The 19,042-nt window shown below is 57.4% G+C and overlaps 1 protein-coding gene across 1 annotated transcript; it reads right to left on the reverse strand.

The window, feature by feature from the left end:
• Positions 1 to 1,095: 1,095 nt before the first annotated feature.
• KCNH4 (potassium voltage-gated channel subfamily H member 4) lies at positions 1,096 to 16,969 on the reverse strand. Its single transcript, XM_047093555.1, has 16 exons — positions 16,894 to 16,969; positions 14,765 to 14,998; positions 14,288 to 14,434; positions 14,029 to 14,162; positions 12,958 to 13,201; positions 12,453 to 12,610; positions 9,505 to 9,712; positions 8,323 to 8,517; positions 7,730 to 7,929; positions 5,853 to 6,102; positions 5,020 to 5,264; positions 4,332 to 4,370; positions 3,780 to 4,132; positions 3,399 to 3,505; positions 2,714 to 2,787; positions 1,096 to 1,491 (listed from the first exon to the last, which is right to left on the reverse strand). Exons 1-16 carry the CDS (start codon positions 16,967 to 16,969, stop codon positions 1,096 to 1,098), a joined length of 3,060 nt encoding a protein of 1,019 aa, XP_046949511.1.
• Between the last annotated feature and the right edge of the window lie 2,073 nt (positions 16,970 to 19,042).

A 19,042-nucleotide genomic window follows, 5' to 3' on the forward strand; every position in this document is an offset into this window, starting at 1 on the left:
GATGTTGACAGGCCCAGGCCCAGGGGTAGAAGCTGACATTTCTGGGCCCAGAAAGCACTCTCTGGAGCACAGGAACCCAGAGAGGACACTCTAAGGCAGGAACTGCAAATCCAAATACCTACAGAGACCAGACAAAGAAGTCAAAGGAGGGAAGCCAGCTAAGTGTCAGGAGATGATCCAGAAATGTGGGGACTGTGAAAAAGTGGTGAGCACAGGCCCCATCTCAAGAGGACTGCGGCCACTCAACACCAGTGGATTATCGCCAGTGGAATGTTGGCCCAGGGTTGCCAGAACGCCCCAAGTTTTTTAGAGAAACTGGAATATCTGGATATTTGTGTGAACTCTGATTTTTAGTGTCAGCAACTCATTCGTATTTTACCACACGCACGTGCACACACACACACACACACACACACACACAAATCTGCGAGAACTGAAGAATACATATCTGGGGGCCACCCGTTTGTTTCTTGTGTGGGTTGAGGGATGGGCTGAGCCCCTCCAGCCTGGGCTGGTAGGGGGAGGTCTAAGGAGCCTTGGGCTCCTCAGATGCCAGCTGCGATCTCAAACCTACCTGTCTCAAGGTGACATCGCTTCCAAGGTGTCCAGCAGAATCCAGGGGCTGGGATAGAAGGCCTCACAATATCACTAAGCTATCTCTGCTGCAGAATCTGCAATCTGTCCCTCTTGCCTTAGACACCAAGATCCTGCCTGCTCTTGCCTCAGTCTTCGTGGGCTTGATCTGGGACCCTCCCCCAACCCCCGGTGCTCCCTGTTATCTACCTGCCTCCAGATCCTGGGGAGAAAGCAGGACATGTCATCTGCCCAGACGGATCGGCACTGCATTCTGTCTCATGCCTGTTGGGTTCCACAGCCTCAGGTGGCTCCCCCTCACAGAGGGGAAGGATACGGGAAGGTTTAGAAAAGGGAAGAGGGTCCGAAGTAACCAGGCTTTGTTAAAAAGTCCAGAGAATGCAGAGCCAACCAGACCAGCCGGTGGCTGTTGACCGGAGGCAGGAGGCCAAGGGGCCCAGTCCCTCCCTGGATGGCAAGCAGCAGTGCCCACCCCAGACGGGCCTGGGCCCAGGGCCAGGGTCAGTGGAACGTGTCTGACCTGGACCGAAAGCTGTGCTGCATGAGGCTTGGGGTCGGGGATGGGGCCTCTGGCACTGGGGAAGGTCCCAGAGGCTCAGGCTCTGAGGGGAAGGGGGACAGCACGGAGAGCCTCAGGTTGGAGGGGGCGGCCCCCATCTCTGCTGTCCCCACACTGGCTGGGCAGTGGACCTCAGCAAAAGTAGTATCCTGGAGGCTAGGCGGTGGTCCAGATAGACAGGGTGAGATGCGTGGAGGCCTCAGCTGGGGACCAGGAGGGTCTGGGAGCCGAGCCGAGACTACTGGGTGGACTGGGGGACCCAGCCTAGCCTGTAGCAGGCCCATGATGTGTCGAAGCTCCCGGCTCAGCTGAGACACTTCCTGGTTGAGGCGGGAGATCTGTTGAAAACACAACAAATCGTTTCCCAGATGCCACAACAATCACCGATCTCCCGGGTGCGCCCCCCTCCACCGTGTACAAAACTCTTTCCCAGCCACTCCTGCTCACGGCCACTGCGAGAAAAAGGCAGGGCAGGGGTTATCTTCGTCTAGATGTAAACACTCAGCTTGTTTCCAAAAAGGCTTTGGGACAGCAGGTATTGCTATCCCCTCTCCTTCACTTTTACAAGAGGCAGAAAAATAGGCTCAAAGAGGCCACAAAGCTGGAAGTGACAGACACAGCAGCCTTACTCTCAGGTGACCCCCGCACACAAGCTCAAGCATCTATTCAGTGTTTTGCAAACTTCAGGGAATACGAATCAACTGAGAAACTTGTCAAAATGCAGATTCCTGGGCCCCGCCCCAGCCATTCCAAATTGGGTGAGGCTCAGGAGTCTGCATCTTAATGGTGCTGACAGACACTCAAGTGTGGGAAACACCACCTAGAACAGTGAGCCCAAGCAGGACTGGCCCTCCATCTGGCCCAACAGGGCCTGGTCCTGCCCCCCAGCCCCAGGGGCTGCCCTCCTGGGATGCAGATGATGTTTATCAGAACCCAGGGAAGGCCCACTCCCTAAGGGTTGGGCCTGACTGTGCCCTGATGACAGCTCAGAGATCCCCTGGGAGGAGGCAGAGGCAGAGCCTTGGCATACAAGATCTGGGCTCTTCCTGACCAGGGTTTAGACATGAGGATCCAGGTCTCCCAGGGCTGAAGGCCTCTCAGCCTCCCTGTCCTCTGACCCCTAAGTTTGCTGAGCATTCCCTTCCCAGGGCTGGGGAAGGAAAAGGACTTGGTAGGGGGCAGGTCCCTAAAGGAGAGAACCCCACAGTGGAGGAGGGAGGAGAGGCTGTCTTTGCGGGCTAGGTAGCCTGAGCCAGCCGGGAAAGGGTGGAGGCAGCAGGCACTGAGTACTTACCTGTGCCAGGGGCTGGGCCAGGCATGTGAGCACTCTTATATCATGCTCAACAAGTCTGGCAAAAACAGGTTATTTTTCCCATTTTTCGATGAGGAAATTGAAGTTTGGGGTGGTTGTGGGACTTGCCCAAGGTCACCCGGCTAGTGTGAATAACTGAACTCAGGACTCTGGCTCCAAACCCTCAAATGCTCTTACATACGAGGCACATCGCTGATCCCAAGATGCTATCTGCCAAGGTTGGAGGGAAGGAGTCAACCCCAACCTACCTCCTGGTTTAGCCTGCAGACCTTTTCCTTCATCTCCTCAGCCTCAGTGGCCAGTTCCTGGCTGGGCCTGGTCCCTGCAGCCAGAATGGGGTGGAAGGGTGCAGGGTGAGTGCAAGGAGCAGGAGTCTACGGCTTGGGCTGGGTCCCCTCCTCTTGCTGGGCAGGCAGAGAAGAGAGGAGAAGAAGCTCTGGGCTCAGGATGATGGGAAAGCCAGACCCTTCCCTGCCCCTTCCCCTGACCCCTGCCCCAGCTGTACATGCAAAAGCTTCTCTTTAGCATCTGAACACAACATGCTCTTCTCTCCTGCCTTTATCCCAACAACTGCCTTGCTCCACCCCTCAAACTCCTACCCAACCCTTAAGACCCCCTACAAGTGTCTCCTCCTCTAAGAAGGACAGTTAGGGGTGCCCTCTCCTCCTACCTCAGAGCCTTGTTCCTGTCTCGGTTGTGGCACTTGACACCCTGTTCTGGAATCGTTTATCTGAGGACACAGGTGTGTCCCCCACTAGACTGGAAGCTCACTGAGAGTGCAGGCCAGGTCTGATACATCTATGCTTTCCCAGCACAGAGTCCGGCACGTGGTCAACCCTTACTACACATGGGATGGACGGCTGAAGGGACGGACGGGTGGACAGATGGCGGGTGAATGGGTGACGGAGAGTGAGGTCTACGGCTGGCCCTTACCTGAAGGAGGGGCCTGTGAGCAGGGCCTAGCGTGCTCATGCCTCCTGCTGAACCGAAAGGTAGGGGCCTCCGCTGTGCTGCCAGAGTCCTCAATGCCATCCACTATCCTGGGATGGGGGCAGTGATCATCAGTCCCATGCGGAGAGGGCAAGGGCCAGAGCAGAGCAGGCGGAGGGTAACTGGGGACAGCAGTGCCAGGGAGCTGGGGAGGAGCAGCAGTCAAAGAGGGGTGGGGTTGCAAGTGTGGTGGATCAGGAAGGGCGGGTGGGCAGATGGGGCAGAGATAGGAAGAGCACTGGTTGGAAGGCTGGGGACGGAGCCCAGAGAAGGTTCTGGAAGCCAGCAGGGGTATGGGGAAGGCAGGGGAGGCTGGCGTCTCACCGGGGACTGAGGTCCGGAGGTCCAAAGGTTCCCAGTGGGGGAATGAGAAGCTGGGGGGGCTTCCAGGCAGCAGAACCCCTGGGGGGGCCATGAGGGGAGGGGCTGTGGCCCCGGCCAGCCAGGGCAGGGGAAGGGAATGGGGACAGGGAAGGGGAGGAGACAAGGGCTGAGAATGGGGGCAGCTCCTCGCCCAAGAGGCTGACCAGGGAGCCCCGGGGCCGCGCTGGGCTGAGGTTGGGCAGCAGGAGGGGCCGGCGGGGCCTGGAACCACCCCCAGACTCCACCCCAGTCTCGGCCTCTGTGATGGATGGTAGGGTCTTGTCTGAGGAGGAGCCAAGGCTTTCAGAGCGGGGCTGTGGGCAGAGGGCAGCTGATGTCAGGACAGTGAACAATAGGCCCCTTCATTAAGCAACAGCCTTCACTGGCAGATGCAGCCACCCATCCCCCCCCTTCTCCCTGCAGCAGAGGAGCCACGGAAAGGTGCCTCCAGCTCCCAGACTCCCCCATGCAACCTCAAACCCCACCCCACACCTCCCAGGAAGATGGTGTTACCTGGGAGAGGCGAGGAGATCTGGAAAAGCGGCTGAGGCCCTGCGGGGACATAGGGGGGATTCAAGCTGACTCACACCTCCCCCCTCTCCTGGTGCAGCTCTTCCTCCCCATCAGTGCTGTGGGCTTTGAGAATGTGGGGCCTTTTTGTGGAACTGAGTCAGAGATACTTCCAACTCCAACTCAGAGATGTCTGAGTGGCAAAGTAAGTCTGAAAAGCAGTGAAAGACAAAGGCCTAGGGTGTAAACTGTAGACCTGGCCCAGAGGCTAAGCCAAAATGGGGTCAGGAAATATTTGGTGAGTGCCAAAGAGGAAACCCAGGGGATGATGCCCAGTTCAGAGACGGACTTGGAGGAGGAGCACGCGAGGGGGACTCTTTCCAAAGTGAGGTCCCTCTGAGGGGTCTGAGGGGGGTGCTGAGGGGTGGCCAACAGGAAATGATGGGTCAGAGGAGTCGGAAGTAGAAGTGGTGAGAGATGGTCCATGGGGTTAGGTGATGGCCAATGAAGAAGGGTCAGGTGGGGGTGGAAGATGTTAAGCGCGGAAGGGACAATGGAAGGGGGTGCCGGGGATTGAGAAATGATGTTCTCCGGGTGGAAGGAGATGCATGAGACTCTCTCTTGGGATGGGGAGGTCTGCCCTGAAGGAGGGGACCTCGGAGGAGGTGGAGGCCATAGGGGGTCTACATACATTGGTGTCAGAGCCCTGGCGCAGGTTGAAGGTGAGGTCCCGGGGCAGGCCAGCCCGGAAGGCAGCCCCGTACTCAGGATAGAGTCTCAGGACCTCAGCCAGCCCTCTGCTGCTCAGCTGCTGCAGGCCACAGTAGGTCAGTGCCTTCACGTCAGCGCTGGTCTTCAGCACGCAGCTTGGGACTGCCCCTGACCCAGGCTCCTGCCCCGGCTCAGGGATATCTGCCCCAATCAGGTCCCCCTTCCCTGTGGGTAAGGGATGGGGATAGTCAGCTGGGGCAGAGGGACCAAGAGGATATCAGCGGGAAGTGGTCAGTGGAGCTGGGGGATGGTTAGTGTGTTTGAAGGGCGGTCAGAGAAGGATCAATCAATAGGATTGGTGGAAATAATCAATGGAGTTGGGAAAAAGTCAGTGGAGAGTGACTGATGAAGTTGGGAGACAGTCAATGGGAAATGTCAGTATAATCAATGGAACTAGATGATCAGTAAAGAATGGCCAGAGGGGTCAGCTAAAGGGTAAAGGTCAATGGAGTTGAGGGTCAGTGGGGAAGAGTCAATGGAGTTGGGAGATGGTGCAGCGGGAAAGGATCAGTGGAGTTGGGGGAGAGTCACTGGGGAAGGGTTGACGGGTTGATGGCCCATAGGATTAGGGGAGAATCTGAGGGTATGGTCAAAAGGGGATGGTAGTGAGGTGAAGGCACCAGGAAAGAGGACCCCCTCAGCAGGGATTCCACATATCCATTAGGGGTATCCCAGGCCCTAGATTCCTGGCCACACCCAATGCCTCTGGGGGCAGGTTCTGGGGTAGGTAGTAGGTGGTGGTGGGATCCTCACCCAGGATGGCCAGCACCATGTTGTCTCGAAGCACCTCAAGCGAGCCGGAGCAGACGTAGTAGTGTGCCTGCAGGGCGTCCCCACGGCGCAACAGGTACTCGCCTGGAGCGCAGAACGAGGTCTTGATGTGCAGGGAGAGGGCCCGCAGGCAGCCTCTGCTCGCTGCTGCAAACAGCGGCAGCTGCAGGATCTCCCGATTCAGGTGCATAGCGATGTCAGCTCTCAGCTCGTCTGGGAAGTCACGCAGTAACTGCATAAGGGGCATAGGTCATTCTGGCCATCCCCCTGCAGCTGCTACTTGAGTTCTATAAATGTGCTGAGCTGTCTCCAAGGAGAGAACTCCAAAACTTGCCTTTTGCTTTGAAGTTACCTGTGTTTGACCTTCAAGAAGACCTCTGTGTATCAAACCTCAATTTTGCTTGTGTGTGGACCTCTCAACCCAAGTTCAGGAGCAGAGACTAGGCCTTTTCCTATGTGTCCACTGCCTGTGACTACACACGGTGGTCACTCACACATGTCCTTGGTTACTCAACCCCGTACAAGGATCGGCCCTGGTGGGTCAGCTTTCAACCGGGAGTCAGGAAACTAGAAGTCAGCTCTGCCCCTAAGTCCTTGTGAACCTTGGGCAATCCATTTGCTCTCTCTGGGCCTCAATATCCCCATCTGTAAAACGCAGGGTTTTTACCTTGAACATTACCAATGATCTCTGAGGGGCCAAACAATGTTCATAGTTCTATCCTCATCTTATGGAGCCCCTAGGCCACTTGGGCTTGCTGACCTCTCCCTCTTGTCCCCATTTCCTCCCCAGGCTCCTCTTCTAACTTTCCACACTCTGCCCGCATCATGGCAGCCAGCTCCATGACTTCCCTACTCCCTGTGAGCCTGGAGCCCTACCTATGGGTCTAGACCTGTATTTTCAACTACCGATGGAACAGCCTCCACCTGGATCTCCCACAGGCACCACACCCTCATCATGGCCTAATCCTGGACTTTCATTTTCACACCTTCCTCCTGTGATGCCCCCATCATGCCCCTTTGCCCGAACCAGGGACCTGGGGCCCATTCTGAGCTCCTCTCCTGCAACCAGCCGATCACCAGGTCCTCCGGCTCCGGCTCTCAGAGATACCCCCTAGATCCTCAGGTCACTGCCCAGCCTAAAAGTTTTGCAGAATACAATCTAAATTCAAGACCACCCATGAGCTGGCCTGACCCGCCTCCCCAGCCCTGTCTCTTGCACTCCGGTCTCCCTCCTCCCCTCCACAGCACTCACACACCCAGTCCTGAAGGCTCACTGACTTGACTTTCAGTTCCCTGAACTCCCCTGCTCTTTTGTGTCAACATTTCCGGGTCTGTGTTCCTACTCCTCTTTCTGCCTGGAATGGCCTCTGGTAGCAGGCTGATTTCCTTCTTGCCCCTCACGATGTCCCCTCTTCCGTGCCACCTTCCCTGACTCCTCTAGGCCCAGGCACAACGTCCCCTAATTGCTCTGCCATCCCTCCAGCAGAGTCCTATTCACTGCGTAATTATTTGTTTACCTGTCTGCCTCCTTCACCCAACTGGTGTCTCCCTCAGGACAAGGGCTGAGTGTCATCATCTCTGAGCTCCCTGTGTCCCGCACAGAGGCTGGCCCAAAGCGAGCGCTCAGGAAAGGCTGGCTGAGGGGGGTGGGGGTGGGGGATGGCATTAGCTAAGGCCTGAGCTCCCTCTCAGCTCCCGTGTTCTAGTGCCAAGGAAAAGGGATGTGGATGGGGGTCGGTGCCGTGCCCCTTTGAGCAGGGCTTCGCCTCCCGGGACCCCAGGTGTCTCCATCCCAACCGCAGAGAGACGGCGACCCCTCTCCCACTCTGACGCCACGCGCCGGGGTCCGGGCACACTACCTCGTTGGCGTCGATGCCGCTGTTGACAGCCCACGTGGTCTGGAAGGACTCGAGCATGCGCTGCTTGAGCGGCCGCGGCAGGCGGTGCACACGGATGAAGTCCTTGAGGTCCTTCATGCGGCGGTGGTAGAGTGACCGGCGCGAGTACATGCGCTGGATGATGGCCGTCACGTTCCCGAACACCACGGCGTGCATCAGCGCTGCAGCGGCGGCAGCGGCAGCGGGTTAGGGGCGGCCACCCCTCCCGCCTCCTCCCCCGCCCCAGGACCCACCCTGCCTGTGGACGGCTCTGGGCGCCTGGGGAGGGAGGGGCAGGAGAGCCAGCGGGCTTGGGTTGGCGGAGGGAATAGCCAGACCTGATGTTCCTCTCCTGCCCTCCAGCTAGGTCATGAACTTGGGTTTCCCATTCCCTTCGCAGAAGGCCAGCACGGCCCCCCCGGGGACCAGCATGTAGTAGATGCTGAGGAAACGGCTATGAATGAATGCACGACTGTCTGGACGTGGGTGGGCATCTTGCCTTCTCTGAGCCTGTTTCCCCATCTGCACGCTGGGCTTAGCGGGGCCACCCTGGGGCATGGCGGGCCCGGCCTCACCGCCTATGAGCATGGTGCAGATGGAGAAGATCTTCTCCGCGTCGGTGTTGGCGCACACGTTGCCGAAGCCCACGCTGGTGAGGCTGCTCAGCGTGAAGTAGAGGGCAGCGATGTAGGCACTGCGCCGCGACGGGCCGCCCGCCGAGCCATTGACGTAGGGCTCCTCCAGCCGCTTGCCCAGCTCGTGCAACCAGCCTGGGGGGGGGGGGGGAGTGGAGGGAGGCAAGGAGCGGCGGCCCAGGCAGTGGAGAGCTGGCCTTCCCTGAGCTGCCTGCGCTTGACTTTGGGCAAGTGTTTACAGAGGCGAGGGGAGGTTTGCACCCGCAGGGACAGAAAATGTCCCCGGTGGTCTGGGCCTGGGACTCCCCACAGTGAACTGGTTACAGCTGCAAACTTCCTAAGCTCCTGAATGTTTGGGGGGACCCTCCTCACTCTAACAGTTTACTGAGCACCCCTGTGTACAGGGTGCTGGCACTTGACCCCACCATTCTCCCTGCCCTGATGGAACCTACCGTCTGGAGGGGAAAGACACATGAAATAAATGACAGGTGGGCAGTGAGCTACTAAAAGGGAAGTACGGGGCGTCCTAGGAGCCATAATGGGTTAGGGAGAGTTAGCTTAGTGGTGATTGCAAGGAATAGAAAAGTCACTTAGGGGGAGAAGGGAGGGAAGACAAAGGGAGAAGATTCCCGAGAGGAAAACAGGTTCAAGGCCGTTGTGAGAAAGCAGTGCATCCCGGGGAGCTGGAAGGAGGCCAGCGTGGCTGCAGCACAGGGCACAGGGAAGAAAGGGAAACCAAGTGGGGAGAGAGAAGGCAGCAGGGCTATGCAGGGTGTGGATTGAGTGGGGACTTTTTTTGAGTGTGGACTTTATTTTGAGGGCAGTGGAGAGCCACTGAAAGGGTCGGGGGGAGAAGGAGCACTACCTCTGCCCCAAACACCCTCCTGACCATGAGAGTGTTTCCTGTACTGCTTTGATTGCCTGTCACCGGTCTTGCTCCCCTGCTAGGCTGTGAGGTCTGCCCAGGCAGACCCCTGGTCTTCACTTCAGTACCCCCGTGCCTGACCCAGAGGGAAGAATGTGGGGTGGTGGGTGTGGTGCCAGAGGAGGCATCAGCCCGGGGGCCTGAGTGGACAAGACAGGCGGACGAATGTCAGCGAAAGCCTGGGGTCGGTGGCTCACCGATGTCCCAAAGCAGCGGGTCATTGGCCTCCATCTCCCGGCGCCCGATGACGTACCAGATGCAGGCCATCCAGTGGGCGAGGAGCGCGAAGACGGACATGAGCAGTGTGAGGACCACGGCGCTGCACTGTGAGTATCGCTCCAGCTTCTGCAGCAGCCGCAGCAGCCGCAGGAGCCGCACCGTCTTCAGAAGGTGCACCAGCGATGTCTGCAGGAGTGTGGTGGGGGAGGCTGGGAGCAGGCACGCCTCCGCCTCCTCGGAGCCCCTGTGTCCCCTCCCAGATGCCCTGGAGCCAGGGGGAGCTGCAGCAGGGGAAACCGTCCCTGCTGTCCTGAGAAAGTGACCAGGGAATGTGGCCAGGAGAGAATAATACTAAAACCAATAAAGGCTAACACTTACTATATGTGTGCTTGCTTACTTATGTAAGTACTTACTATATGTGTGTCAGGCTCTGGGCTAAGCACTTACGATCCTCATGACACACTCATGCCTTCAGTTCAGTTATCATCATTGTTCCAGTTTGCAGATGAGTAAACTAAGGCTCAGAGGCAGGGGAACAGACACAATGATCGCTGGCCCCTGCTTGAAGCCCTCAAAGTCTTAGGCACAACCAGCTGTGGACAAGAGCTGGTTGTTGGCGATGACAGCAGTTGTGATGGGAGCCGTCCTCAACCCACAGAGTAGCAAGGTAAGGCGCGAACAGGCAAGAGGCTTGGGGACAGGGGGAGGTTAGGGGCCATGGCCATGGTGGGTGAGCTGCTGATGAGAGGCGCATACCGAAGTGCTGGGGGAAGGAGAGCAGAAAGTGAAGGAGCCTGGGTTTCAAGGTCTTAGCCATTGTGGGGCTTAGGTGGGGGTTATGGAGCTGGTGGCACCTCGTAAGCATCCTGTGTTAGCTAATATTACCACCACGACTGTTGTCATTGTGGTCACCAGTGCTTCGATTAGCCCTCCAAATCTTGGAGACGAGGAGCAGGTACGGAAACTTATCCTCTCACTACTCTGGGAGGGGGCAGCTTGGAAGCTAGGGCTGGGGGCTCTGGGGCAGCGCCGGGGGAACTTGGTATGAAGGCCCTCTCAGAAGCCTCCGCCAGCATCCCCCACAGCCCTGGCCCGGCACGGCTCCTGAGCCACCTCCTGTCCTTTTCTCTAATTTTAGGTGAAGGAGCTGGAAAGGAGGTGGCCCTGCTTCCTCCACATGGACCGTCTCCAGGGCTTAACGCCTGCCTCCAGCTCCCAGAGCTTCTGCTTCCAAACTTGAGTCCTTCAGAGCTTCTCCTAGTCACCTGCCTCTGAGCTCCACTCCCTTGGGGCCCTCCTCTCCTTCTCCTTGGACCAGAGTGTCTCAGGCCTGGCTCCTTCAAGTCCACAGCTCTGCCAGTGCCTACTCATCCTCTATCTTTGCCCTGTCTCCCTCCAGCCCCACACTGCTCCTCCTCCCCCCTTCTGCCACATCGTCGAGTTGGGTGCATGGGGTTCCTGAGAACCGGGGTGGTACGTTAGAAAGAGGAATAGACTAGGAGTCTGGAGGCCTGGTTCCAATCTCCTGCCTGCCGCTGCTAGCTGTGTGACCTGTGGCAAGTCACTTAACCTCTCTGAGCCTTTGCAGCTACCTCTGAAAAAGAGAATCTGCCCTGAAGGGTTACTGTGAGGCTCCTATGTGATGATGTGGGCGAAAGGACTTAGTAAATGTAAGATGCTCCTTAAGGTATCAGAGGAGGGGGACTGCCTGGGAGGAGAGACAGGGGATTCTCTGTAGCTCTCCCCAGGACAGCTGTCCGGCTGGCTGACACAGCCTGGTGGGCACGGGATGGGAGAGTGCAGTCACAGGGAGGGGTGGGGAGCTCTGCTCGGAGTGGCCGGAGCCTCAGGGCAGACATACACACATGCACGTGTGTGGGAGTGTGCACACACGTGTACCCAGCCAGGAGAAGAGGCCCACAGCCCGTTGGCGGCTAGTTAAATCCGGCTGCGCGTAGGTGGTTTCCCACTATAGCTGAGTGTGGCAGAGAGAGGAGCGCACGGGGAAACTGCTCTCCACCTCCCCACCCAACAGCCAAGGGGGTCTGGGGACACAGGGTGGGACTCCCTCACCCTGGACTCGAGAGCACCTGCTATCTGCTGGCTGGGTGCAGAGCTGGCCACTCAGGGCACCTCCGGGCAGTCCCCGGGGAGCTGAGAGGGCCCAGGACCTGGCACTGTCTGCCTCCAGATCCACCCCACAGCTTCTGCCTCCTTGTCTCGGCTTACAACGCTCCCCCCAGATGCTCTCTCCCCATCTTCTGCCAGCCAAATCCTGCTCTCTGTCAAGGGTCTAGCTCTGCTCTGTCTCCTGCAGGAATCCTTCCCAGACCACCCCCGGCCTTTTTCCAACTGCAGTGCTTTGGCCTCCCAGGTGCTGGCTAGATTTCAGATCATTTGTACGCACGCCCACTTTCCTGCCTGGAACTCCAAGGTCGGCTAGCTCCTGCCCAGCTGCCAGCAACACCTGGGCCCCATCTTCCTCTCCATTCACCTCTTCTGTTCCTGCTGTCCCCTCCACCAGTCCTGCCCCCTCACCAGCTTAGCTGCCTGGAGGCTGAATCCTTGTCCCTTTTCCCCACCGTGACCATGCTCCACACAGTGCTTTGCAGACAGCTAAATGCTCATCGGTTGTTTGTTAAATAAAAATGTGAAAAGTACCACTCATTTGGCATCAGACCAATGCCGCCTTGGTAGCCCTAGTTAGCTTTTCATTTGTCTCAGCTTCCCTCAGTGATTGTGAGCTGAGCTCCCCGAGAGCGCAGACCCTCCCAGCTCCTTCTGAGCAGCCCACGGCAGGTGCCTGACAACTACATGCAGATGGATGGATGGGAAGGACTGAGTCTGAGTTGGGGTCGGTGCCTTCACAGGAGATGCTGGGCTAACTTGGGAGGCTGGGCTGCAGGGTGGCCTGGGGGTCACTCACCACGGTGATGTTGAAGACATAAAGCAGGTCAAAAGGCAGAGCAGCAATAAGGTCAACGAAGAACCAGGTGGCCAGGTAGTGAAGACCGATGGAACGAGGAGCAGAGACCACCTGGCCGGACTGGGACACATAGGTGGTGCGGAAGTTCAGGATGATATCTGGGGGTGCAAGAGGCTGTTGGTTACTAGGGGGCTTTGTGCCCAGAAACTCAGGCCGAGGGGCCAAGGAAATGAGTAAGCTGGGAACAAGCCTGAGGCCCAGAATGGAGGTGGGGGCAGGGAAGAGGAAGAGAGCTCGGGCTTCTGGCTGGTCTCCAGGGAGGAGTGGTCTAAAGGTTGAAGGCTGAAGGGGTCGGAGGTCAGGGCACATGGACCATTAGGACTTAAAGACCCAGAAATGGTTGGGCTCTGAATGCCTGGGTACTGCAGGCCCAGGATCGAGCAAAGGTTGGAGGAGTGGGTCCCTCCAGCCCACCCACCAGGGTATGTGGGGCAGAAGGTCTAACCCAGGATGAAGAGCATCTCCACGGCGATGTCGCTGACAAGGGTGTGTCGGGAAGTGATGGGGGTGTCATCATCGCCCAAGAAGCAGACATTGTAGGGAACGGTGACCGCAACGTAGAAGGTGGCGAGGAGGATGAGGCCGTCCCACACGGCCTTGGGGACGCTGTAGTGGAGGAGGAGGCAGCGGGACCCCCCCACGGAGGCCACCTTGTACTCGGGCACTGATGGCTTTGGCTCAAACACGTTCTAGGGGGAGAGGGGTGGCGGTTGGGGACATTTAAGGGAAAGAGGAGCCGAGGCTTGGGGAAGGGAGAGGCAGCGGATGGGGAAGGGGGGAGTGGGTGCTGCAGGCATGACCACGACAGGAGATAGAAGGTGCAGGGGAGGGGGTCAGGGGCTGGCACCTAACACTTCCTTCCTCTGCCAAGCAACTGCTCAGGCCCCCTGTTGATCAATCCTGTTTTGAGAGGGGGGTTTTATAAGGATGGGCCTTCCCCCTACTTGAGAGGGAGATTACGACAAATCAGGCACACACCTTAGCTAACTTAGATGCCACTAACATCTCCCTTAAGTTTCTCTTGGTATTTGGGGGCCCTGTGGGGGACAGGGATATCCCAGAGATGAGGGGAGGCTGGCACGGCGCACCCCATTCCCTGTAGCCCTCAAAACAACACAGAGGGCTGGACAACTGATCCCAAGGCTTTATCAGGGTCCTAGGGCTAGACAGCAGGACCCCACTGGGGGCTCTCTCCCTAGGACCACAGCTTGTGATTTCACTCCTCCCCCGCAAAGGTAACTCTATCATCCAGAGGTAGGTGATGTAACTGCTGCTAGGTCCCTGCCTTTATGATATCATCATAGTAGAGTAACGTCAATCAGAAGGAAGCAAGGGAAATGGGGTTGGAAGATGTGAGGGGACATGATGGGACACAGCAGAGAGTCATACATGAGAAACGGGTGGACAGAGGAATAAGCCACGGGAGGGAGATCAGATAGGCAGGGAGACGGGGAGACAGTAGCCAGGCTGTCTCAGAATCACAGTTGGGAGACGCTGGGGTGCAGACAGGACTCACATTATTGGTTTTCATGCCTCCCTGGCCCCGGCGGCCAAAATGGCCAGTCAGCCGGTGTAGGACAGTACGGCTCTGCCTCCTGGCAGATCGAAGTCTTGAGCTGGCTCCCCTCCTACCAAAACCGCCCGAGTTTTCTGTTGGGAAGAAGGGTGCAAGATAAATGGGGGCGCATCCCATGAGGCCCGGTAGGGAGAGGTCTTGTGTGACCTTCAGCAAGGACCTCTGACCATTAATGCCTCCTCCCCAGGCCTGCAGTTACCATGATTACTGTCACCATGGCCTCCTGAGGGGCCAAGTCCTGGGCCTCCACTCTGAGTGATGTCCTTGAAGGAAAAGAGGAAAAGCACGACCTCTCCCATCTCATTCTTGATGGGCATCATGTCCAAGAGGCACCAAAAGGCTGAGCCTGTAGATGTGGAGAGGTGGAATGGGAGGGTGAGCAGTCCATGGCACCCCTTTCCCCTTAACCTCCCATGGTTCCTGAGCATAGTCAAAGGGCTTGGCAAAGGTTTAGATCTGGAAAGAACCCCAGAGATTATGTTAGCTGACTCCTTCTCTTCCAGATGGGAGAACAAAGTCCTCGAGAGGATCAGGGATGTACTTGGCGTCACCTAGTCAGCCTGTGGCAGTGGGTGGACCAGCACCCAGACTTCTGCCATGCCAGGCAAATTCTGGGTAAGGCACCTAGGCAGGGCTGCGGGGCTGCAGGACTGCAGGGCAGGCCAGGCCTCCTTACCATCCTTTCGATAGAAGCAGATTTCAGCCCGGTGCTCCTGATGGCCCTCCAGGGCCTTGTGCAGCCTCTGCAGTGCTGGCTCGCTGGTCTCCGGACCGTAGAGGAAGCGGCAGCTGCAGGTTTTCTGCATGACCTCGGTACGGCCGTAGCCTGTGAGCTCACAGAATCCGTCAGAGCAGTACACAATGGGAAAGCCCCGTGGGCCCTGTGCGTTGGCCAGCAGGAAGTTGCTGTCTGTGGGAAGAAGAGGTCAAGGTTAGGTCAAGGCCAGGAGGGGAGCTTAGCTTCAAGGTGGGTAAGTACCTCCCCCAGGCTGTGGTCAGAAGTCAGAGCCAGAAGCTTCCCAGGCTTCATTTGATTCCTGGGTCCCCTTTGGGATATTCTGAAATGAGAGTGCGAAGAGATAGAACAAAAGGACAAGGACGTAAGGGTGGCCCGGGACTGGCACAGGGGTCACTGGGGGGTTGGAGAAGGTCATGCAGTCCTTCTGCCTGCATTCAGGCTGGTGAGCTTATACAGAGGACCTATAGTAGTAAGAGCATGGGCTCCAGCACCACACCCCTGCCGCTTTCCAACCATAACCTTGGACAAGTTAATGAACTCTCTTCTGTGCCTCAGCTTTCGTATCTGCAAAGTGGGGGGTAATATATCTTGTTCACATGGTTGTCGTGAGAGTTATATGAGTTACCTGGGGAAAACAGATCCTAGCACTCACTAAGTGCTACACTGACGAGGTACGACAATACCCCCCCACACACCCCACCCCCCCACCGCCCGCCGCATTCCCACAGCCTGCAAGACACATGCATAGCTGCTACCCTGTCATCCTATTAGAGAGTGGACAGGGCAGAGATTCTGGTGATATCACACCCATTGTATTGATAGGAAACCAAAACATGGGGATTATCCAAACTCACAAATCTCCTTTGTTGGGGGAGAGAGACAGTGATGAGTAGTGTCCTCATTCTCTGCCTTCCAGGAAAGGTCCTCTTTTTAGCATCTCTTTAGGTAATTTCAGGGGGTCTGTCCCAGTGCTCAAAGTCGGACAGGATTGGGCGCTGAAGTTTAGTCCAGCAACCCCAGCAGCAGAACCTGAGCTGGCTCCCTATGGCTCCAATGTGTGGAGGTCGAAGAGGGGCTCTGTGGGCCATCCAGGGGCAGAGTCTCCACTGAGGGAAGGGGCCTGAGACACAACCAGTACTGGGAGCTAAGAGGGGTGACTGTCTGGGGGTGGAGTGGCTGATGGGGGCTGAAGGTGCCTGGGAGGCTTTGGGCCCTGGGCAGCAGCCTCCCTCTTCCATCCCAGGGCCCGTTGCCCGGGTGATGGGAGCTATGGAAACAAGGGAGGTGTCTGTGGGGGGAGAGTGGGGAGGCGGCTAAGGCCCCGGCGGCTCGGTTTCCGCCCGCGGGTACCGCTCCCGCTACCTTCCAGATACTGGCTAGGGTACCCCAAGGGGGCAGGGGGAGATCTCTCAGCTCCAAAGTAGGAAAAGGGAAAGGCGGGAGAAGTGGCAGAGAAGGAGGAATGTGGCTGTCCAAGGTGCTGAACCTGGAATCCAAGCTGGGAGTGGGTGAGCAGAGAGTTCCCTCCGTCACAGGGACCACCCCCTCCTCCTGCCTCACCTCCCTCAGATGCAGACGCGCCAAGATTTGGGGGCGCGTGACCTTAATCCAAGCAAGGTGCTGCCTAAGTCTGATCTTTTCTCTTTCTTTTTTCTTTTTTTTTTTTCCTGGGGAAGGAGATGCTGGAGCCTTCTGGAAGTAGACTCCAGAGCGCCTGACCGCTTCGTCCCACCTCTGCGTCTCGGATACCCCCCCATACGTCCCCAGCAGAGCTCTGCCCCGCAGCGGGAGGCTCCCACGGCCCCCTCCTCCGTTTTGCGGCACAAAAAGCATTTCCTGACTCAGTCACACTCCCAGTCTTAGCCCCCTGCACTCTTGGCCCTTTCCTCGCCTCCCCTCACAGGACACTGCCAGTCCTGTTCCTTTCCCGGCGACTTGGGGAGTTCCTAGACCGTCAAGTCCACTCTCCCCGCCTCGGGTGTCACCATATCCAGGAGACCCGGCGCCGGCGCCGAAGCCGACTTGGCCCCAGCTCCAACACCCAGCCCCAGCCTCGCCCCACTCACGAGTGCCGTCGAAGCGGGTGGCGATGGTGTCCAGAAAGGTGTTTTGCGGGGCCAGCAACCCCTTCATGACCGGCATGGCCTCGGGGCGGGGGGTCGAGGCGCGGCGCTGGGGGGCGTTCAGCGCGGCGGGGCCGGAGGGGGCGCGCTGCCGGCGGAGCCGGGGCGCCCCATGCGTCCGCCTGCCTCCTCCCCTCCTCTCAGCGCCGCCGCCGCCGCTGCCTCTCGGTTCCGAACCTTGCAGCTCTCGGCTAGGCTTGGCGCCGCCTCTGTCCCCCCACCTCCCCACGGGCCAAGTTCTTTCCCCCGGGCTCGGCCCGCACCCGCCACGTGGCCGGTACGGGGAGGGGCCGCCAGCGACACCCTCACCCTTCTCCGCGTTGCTCCTCCCAGGGGGGAGCGGCCCACGCGTGTCTCTCCCAGAGAGATTTCGGGACACGCCCACCTGGAGCAGAGACCACGGAGGTGGGGCGGGGCTTGGTTGGCAGACACTCCCCTTTCCGGGGTGACCACGCCCCCACGCGTGGTTCCCAGGCGACTCCTTGTGGCTCCGCCCTACGGGTTTCCCCGCGCGCCGCCCACGCTGCGGATGGTGTTTGGTTCACAGTGCCGCCTGCTGGAATTGGGATATTTCAGTTCCCTGCGCTCCAAAGTGTGATAGCAAGGTTAAAGAGATTCGTTTGGCCGGTGGGGGGTCGACGGGACGGCTGGAAATGAACTTCTAGAATAGCTTAACCCTCACTCGAGCCCCAGTTTAGGTAAGGAACCTTGGCGAGCTCTGTCTCTGAGCGCAGCCTGGTGGATGAAAAGAGCTTTGGAGTCCATGGGGTAGAATCCCAGCTTTGCTACTCACTGATTGTGTGATTTAGCCTCGTCAAGCCTCCCTTTCCTTATCTGTAAAATTGAGCTAATAATTTTCACCTCATGCGGTTGTGAGAATTTAATAGCATAATGCATGTTTTTGGTACACAATAAGTGTGCTGGAGAGCAATTGTCTCTCTCTTCCTGTAGTCTTGATTTAACCTTCCTTCTCTCAGCTGCCATTCAAGTGGAAGAGAGGCTGGAGGCAAGTTGGGGGCTGAGAAAGATAGTTTCAAGTTAGGCAGAGGCAGTTTGCAAATCTTTAAAGGTGTATTGGTGGTCTTTGAGCTCCATCTTCTCCAAGAGGGAACCAGTGCAGCAGCAAGAAGGACCCAGGTGAGACCAGACATCGGACTTTTTCACTACAAAAGCAGAAAATCACCGGGCGGGGGTGGGGGGGTGGGTGGGGGGCAGCTGAGGGTGGTGGATTAGGGTGGCTGCTTTCCAGAACAAAGCAGCTAAAGCCAGTGAGAATGGGAAGATAGGCTGGTGGTCATCTCAGGCCCTCACCAGTGCTCCTCATCCCCAAGTCTGACCTGGGCATTATCTGGAATGTTAGATTGCTTAAAAGTCCCACATCCTTCTGTGTCTCTACTTTTGGATGTTATATTAGTTTCCTAGGGCTACTATAACAAAGTACCACAAACTGGCTTAAACAACGGAAATTTATGTCTCAGTTCTGGAGGCTAGAAGTCCAAGATCAAGAGAAGGCAGGGCTGGTTCCTTCTGAAGGCTGTGAGGGAGAATCTGTTCCATGCCTCTCTTCTAGCTTCTGGTGGGTTGCTGACAATCTTTGGTGTCCCTTGGCTTGTAGATACATCACTCCACCTCTGTCTTCATGTTCACATGGGTTCCCCCTGTGTGTGTTTCTGTAAGTCCACATTCCCCCTTTTTATAAGGACACTGGTCATATTGGATTAGAGGTCCACTCTACTCCAGTATGACCTCATCTTAATTATATCTACTATTTCTATATAAGGTCATATTATGAAGTGCTGGGGGTTAGGACTTCAACATATGAATTGGGGGTGGGGGGGTGCATTCGGCTAAAGTTGCAGGAAAATCTTGCCCCATTTCTGATTAAGAACTCCTGACTCCCAGGTACCTACAGAATGAAGTATAAAGCCTTCACAGTCCAGGCTGCAGGAACCTAAGAGCCTCGCCTCCAGCGTCTCCCCGCGCCCCACACCGTCAACCCCGTGCTGCAGCCACTCGGGAAAATTCATGTTGAATCTCAAATTCTCGGTCTTGTGAGCAAGCTTGGCTCCTCTCCCTTTCCAGCCAGACTCCG

The sequence above is a fragment of the Lynx rufus genome, unplaced genomic scaffold (assembly GCF_022079265.1).
Source record: "Lynx rufus isolate CCGP_SWC_20201006 ecotype Redwood Valley unplaced genomic scaffold, mLynRuf1.p SCAF_34, whole genome shotgun sequence".
Classification (NCBI taxonomy): Eukaryota; Metazoa; Chordata; class Mammalia; order Carnivora; family Felidae; genus Lynx; species Lynx rufus.